We start from the raw sequence: 6000 nt of genomic DNA, 5'->3' as shown, positions 1-6000 counted from the left end.
AGATACATAAATAAATTAATTGTCCTATGTTTTGGCTTTTTCTATCAGTGAAAACACCGGAGAACCTTCTTTGGCCTCACACAATTATATCCATCTAAGCTATTCATCTTAATCTTTAGATGCATTTATCTACTTTAAAACCATTTAATTTCTCCTTATTATACTTTTATAAGTTTTTTTTCCAAACATCTAATATTGTGCCTGGACAGGTATGTTTGAGTATCTATTTGTTTGTAAAGGGTCTTTTAATAGACTGAGAAGAACGTAATTCTGAAAGATTCATTCTGAAAGTAGCAATGGTGACTCATATATTAAATAGAGGTCAGGAACAACAGGTAGTTAAATAGATGGATGGGGACTGACTAGTTACGCCAAAACTTAGTATTTTATGAAAGGGTGCTGATAAATAATAATAGACCCAAGCTGTATATACATTCCACAAGCTGTTTTTAGTCTTAAACAATAGCCTCAGCCCCACCACTCCACCGCTATGTTAATTTACCATTGCGGGAAGAATTACGTGAGAGCTCATCATTGGCTGATTGGTTTACATTCTTACATTTGAATAGTCGGATGACACGGGCGGTCATGGGAGACCCTTGATAAAGCACTTTTTAGTACGAAAAATGGCATGTCGGGTTTGACTCCCGGACGTTGGCTCAGCAGTAAAAAAAAAGCTAAGTACATTAGTATAGTAAAATATTTATTTAAAAATTAAGAAAGTTTTTTAAAAAAACAAGAAAATTTCATTAAAAAATTAGTACAATCAGCCAATGATGAGCTCTCACGTAATTCTTCCCGCAATGGTAAATTAACATAGCGGTGGAGTGGTGGGGCTGAGGCTATTGTTTAAGACTAAAAAACAGCTTGTGGAATGTATATACAGCTTGGGTCTTTGATTTATACGTGTTGTATTGACCAAAGCTAAAACAACTAAAAAAATAAGCCATATTTTGAAAGATAAATAATAATAGGCACAATATTAGATGTTTGGAAAAAACTTATAAAAGTATAATAAGGAGAAATTAAATGGTTTTAAAGTAGATAAATGCCAAAGAAGGTTCTCCGGTGTTTTCACTGATAGAAAGAGCCAAAACATAGGACAATTAATTTATTTATGTATCTATTGATTGATAAAATAATTTTATAAATGAGTAACTAATTTTGTTCCTTATTTTTATTTTATTTTGTAGAGCTAATTAGTATTAACCACTCTGGTCCTGATGAAGCTCTTTTATTGTAAATGAGAGCGAAACAGAGATCTTCCGTCGGTCAGAGGGCCGGGTACGATAACATACACCCAAGCTAAGTATCATTATATTTACATTATAATATCGAAATAAGGAAAACAAAAAAATAGGAAAAAGTGTTTGCATACACTTTAAATTGAATAAATAAAGATGTAAGGACCGACGATAGCTCGCTAATTAGTTGCAAGCCAAGACTAGCTCTGTTAGCCTGTAACTGCGAGCGCTTGAGATCCTAATTCATCAATTCAATTCACCTCCACCAGGGATCGGAGGAAGGTATGAAGATAGAGCAGGGAGGGGGGGACAGAGGGCAGAGCCTGGGAGGGAGAGTGCAGAGTCTGACAGGGGAAGGAAGGAAGGGTATTGGGTGCACAGCCTGAAAGAGGAAGGAAGGAAAGAAGGGTGCTGGGTGCAGAGCCTGACAGGGAAGGGGAGGAAGGAAGGGTGCTAGGTGCAGTGCCTGACAGGGGAGGGATGGAAGGAAGGGAACTGGGTGCAGAGCTTGGCAGGGAGGGAGCTGGGTGCAGAGCCTGACAGGGCAGGACACTTGAATATTAAGCCGCCCGATTTATATTCGAGTCAACAAATTTTCCTCCTTTTGGGGGGGAAAGGGAGGTCTCGACTTATATTCGAGTATACACGGTACAACCACATCTTCATGCATTTTTTTCTTCTAACTGCCTTTGTTACTTTCCAGTTTATTCTCTTTGTTGCTAGCATATGCTTTCAGTATTTTATGACTACCATTTATATTAAGTTTACTGTGGAATAACATAACAACTGAAGATGTGGAGGCTCATTTTCAAAGTACATGTAACTATGTAACTTTGTAAGTCTATGTGATTTGAAAATGAACACCATAGTATATCAGTTAACCTTCCCCTTCTCTATTACAGTTGGGTAAATGGAAGTGTTAAATGTTCTGGATTATCTGATATGATCAAATTTGATAATGCAAGCTATCTTGCCATCTCTTTAAAAAAATTCTTGTTTGAGCTTGCAGTCTGATAACTCCATGTTTTTTATTGGGACCTTTAAAGGTACAAACTTGAAGCATGTTCACAAGAACACAGGCTATTTTAACCACAGAGGTGTTGTATTGCAAATATTAGTGATGTTATAAGGGTGAATATAAGAACATCTGTAATATAAAACTGATTCTTTATATAAATAGTTGTGAGATTTCATCTAAATCAATTAACCAATATATACAGTACAGCATAAGACACCTATCACAGAAGGCAAATGTCAAGACAACTTAAATAAACACCAAACACTTTTTTTAACCAACATAGTTCTATTAAAACTATGTGCAACCATGGTATTCAGAGACAGCAATATGAGACTAGTTTCACAAAGCAACTAATTTAAAAGTCTGAAAGCTAAGCTGTATATTATTTTGAAGGCGACTACTATTAACGCATGTATGTAATAACATGCATTATATAATTCTTTCCTGAGTACTCTGAATATATTTTCGCTGATCATCTTTTACTAAATCATTTTAAAAGACCTATAAAATATTATATAGGGCAATATATAAGTATAGCACATAAAAAGTAGTAAATTCAATGTATGCCAATGGAACAAAACTTACAAATGTCACATTAACAATTTGATATATGTACACACACTTTTTTACATTTTATTCCTTAAAAAAATAATTCTGAAATTTTAGTTTATCAACATAGTAAAGCATTTTGGGAATGTTATAGGTTAGAGTATAAGATAAACGGTACAAAGGGGAAAGCCATAATTCTTCCTGGCTATACCTTTAGAAGCAATTTTCACGTTGTAAGCAGTTCAAAGCAAATGCTATTACTAATCTGTCTTTGTAGAATAAATGTCTTTCAAAGTTTCAAGCTCTTCTATTAACTTCTTGTTCTGAACTTCTAGCACTGCAACTCGACTCTCCAAACATTTAACATATTCTTTTTTCCGACGTCGACATTCTTTAGCCGCTTCCCTGAAATAAAGCAGAAGCAAAATGGCCAAACAAAAAAAGACTTGCATGCTATATTATAAAGACAAACTTAAGAAAGCTCAAAATTAATCTATGATCATCATTGCATTCCAGACTTTGGACAAAACTCCTGATTTTGTTCAAATACTAAGTAAATCTGGGTTCCCCAAGGGTCATAAATGTCCCTTTCTCAATCCACATGGCAATATGTAGAATTGCTTCCTCTCAAGCCTTGATCAGAGTTCAAAGTTTACAAAGTTCAAGTCAAAAGACTTATTCTGTTTTATGACAATATAGATCTTTGAGGGCCTTGAGTTCCTCAATAAGAGTCTTGTTTTGGTTTTCAAGCACAGCCACACGGTTCTCAAGACATTTGACGTACTCCTTCTTCTTTTTGCGGCATTCCCGAGCAGCTTCCCTGGAAGCAACACAAGGCAAATAACTACACAGCAACCACAAAACCTCTGAGAAAAACACAATTCCATCGTCTCCAAAGATTCCAGTAATCACAAATCTGATACAACATAGTATACATGCATCACGGTAGACCACAACAATTAAACAACTCAAATAAAAAAATCAAAATATTATAACATTTACTCTGCCAACCACTGGCAATATAATATTTTACAAATCTGATTTTTTTTTTTTTTAATATAATTTGTGAAAACAATAAAATAATTGCCTTCTTACACAGGTACTATATTATCTAGATTAATTCCTCAATTTCTAATAACAATTTTAAATGTGTTATTAATACTAGCTATACTATGGGCATTCTCTCAATGGCTACCACACAACCTGAAATATTAGAAAAAAATTACTCCAACTTAATAAGACTACATAAAACAAAATCCATGTTTGATTTTATATACAGTATGTCTTTCCATCTTGAAGCCTAGAACAGATTTATAGGGTAAATGTCAGATTCAAAAACAGCAACCACCTATATGCTTGAAAAGCACAGCATTAGGAAGAATTCAGAAACCAGTGTGAAACAGAAGAACTATCTGAGATTAAGAACATGCATGCTGAAAATTATATAATACAATTTCATAACACTATCACAATTCAAAGAGACATATGATCAAAACATTATGAGTGCAAAAGATTAAGCCATTAATGGGCATGCATTTAGATTAGATCAGAAATTAAAAATTTGCCATCACAATAAAGCACAGTTACTTACCATAACAGGTGTTACAGGGACTGTGCTTTATCCCAGGACAAGCAGGCATATATTCTCACTGATGGGTGACCTCCAAGCTAACAGAATGGGATGGTGGGAAAGTTGACCATTAGGAAAATAAATTTTGTAATACAGATTGGCCGAAGTGCCCATCCCTTCTGGAGAAAGACTCCAGACATTAGTGAGAAGTGAAGGTATGAACTGAGGACCAGGTGGCAGCTTTGCAGATTTCCTCAATGGGAGTAGACCTGAGGAAAGCAACAGAAGTTGCCATAGCTCTAACTTTATGAGCTGTGACATGGCTTTCCAGTGCCAATCCAGTCTAAGCATAGCAGAACGAGATGCAGGCGGCTAGCCAGTTGAAAATCGTTCTCTTATAAACAGGATGTCCCAACTTATTTGGATCAAATGAAAGGAAAAGTTGGGGAGAGGTTCTGTGCAGCTTTGTGCGATCCAGGTAGTAAGCCAAAGCTTGTTTACAGTCCAAAGTATGCAAAGCCCATTCTCCAGGAAGAGAATGAGGCTTAGGAAAAAATACTGGTAGAACAATGGACTGATTGAGGTAAAAGTCAGAGACAACTTTAGGAAGAAACTTTGGATGAGTACGGAGAACCACCTTATCATGATGAAAAACTGTAAAAGGTGGATCTGCAACCAGTGCATGTAACTCACTGACCCTCCTGGCAGAGAGCAATAAGGAAGACCACTTTCCAGTTAAGAAATTTGAGATGAGCTGTAGCCATTGGTTCAAACGGAGGCTTCATCAAACTGGAAAGCACCACATTAAGGTCCCAGACTACAGGTGGAGGCTTGAGAGGTGGTTTCATATTAAAAAGCCCCTTCATGAATCTGGATACCAAAGGATGAGCAGTAAGAGGTTTCCCCTGCACTGGTTCATGATAAGCATTAATAGCACTGAGATGGACTCTAATGGAAGTAGATTTAAGACCAGAGTCAGACAAAAAAAAGAAGGTAATCCAACACCAATTCCAATGCCAAGGAAGTGGGATCATGATAATGAAGTAAACACCAGGAAGAAAACAGAGCCCACTTCTGTTGGTAACATTGTTGTGTGGCAGGTTTCCTGGAAGCATCAATGATTTGACGAACAGGCTGAGAGAGGAGCGTTTGAGTAGAACTCAGCCCAAGAGAAACCAAGCTGTCAGGTGTAGAGACTGCAGGTTGGGATGTAGAAGGGATTGCTGATCCTGAGTAAGCAGAGTAGTAAACACTGGATGTAGAATGGGTTCTCTGGAACTGAGTTGCAGAAGAAGGGAAAACCAATGTTGCCTGGGCCACCGTGGAACAATGAGAATCATGGTGGCTGCTTCTCTCTTGAGCTTGAACAGAGTTCTCAACATGAGAAGAAGTGGAGGGAAGGCATATAGAAACCGACCCGTCCAATCCAGGAGAAAAGCATCCGCCGCCAGATGGAGAGGAGAGTAAAGTCTGGAACAAAATTGGGGCAACTGGTGGTTGTGAGGGACTGCAAATAAGTCCACCTGTGGGATGCTCCATTGAGCAAATACGGACTGGAGAGTTACAGAATCGAGAGTCCATTCGTGAGGTTGGAGAATTCTGCTGAGGTTGTCTGCTAG

The 6000-nt window shown here is 37.2% G+C and overlaps 1 protein-coding gene across 5 annotated transcripts in view; it reads right to left on the bottom strand.

The window, feature by feature from the left end:
• Positions 1-2240: 2240 nt before the first annotated feature.
• Positions 2241-6000, bottom strand: part of CREM (cAMP responsive element modulator) — a 225475-nt gene continuing 221715 nt past the window's right edge. For 4 of the 5 annotated variants that reach the window (XM_033931521.1, XM_033931524.1, XM_033931520.1 and 1 more), the window contains one exon: positions 3264-3631. In XM_033931521.1, the coding sequence (XP_033787412.1) occupies positions 3487-3631 (145 nt within the window). In that variant the 3' untranslated portion in view covers positions 3264-3486. Of the gene's footprint in view, positions 3217-3263; positions 3632-6000 lie in introns of those variants that run through there. The other variant, XM_033931522.1, reaches the window with a different exon arrangement.

This window comes from Geotrypetes seraphini, chromosome 2, assembly GCF_902459505.1.
Source record: "Geotrypetes seraphini chromosome 2, aGeoSer1.1, whole genome shotgun sequence".
Taxonomy (NCBI): domain Eukaryota; kingdom Metazoa; phylum Chordata; class Amphibia; order Gymnophiona; family Dermophiidae; genus Geotrypetes; species Geotrypetes seraphini.
Note: the sequence above shows the minus strand (reverse complement) of the source record. Positions and strands in the feature narration are given on the sequence as shown.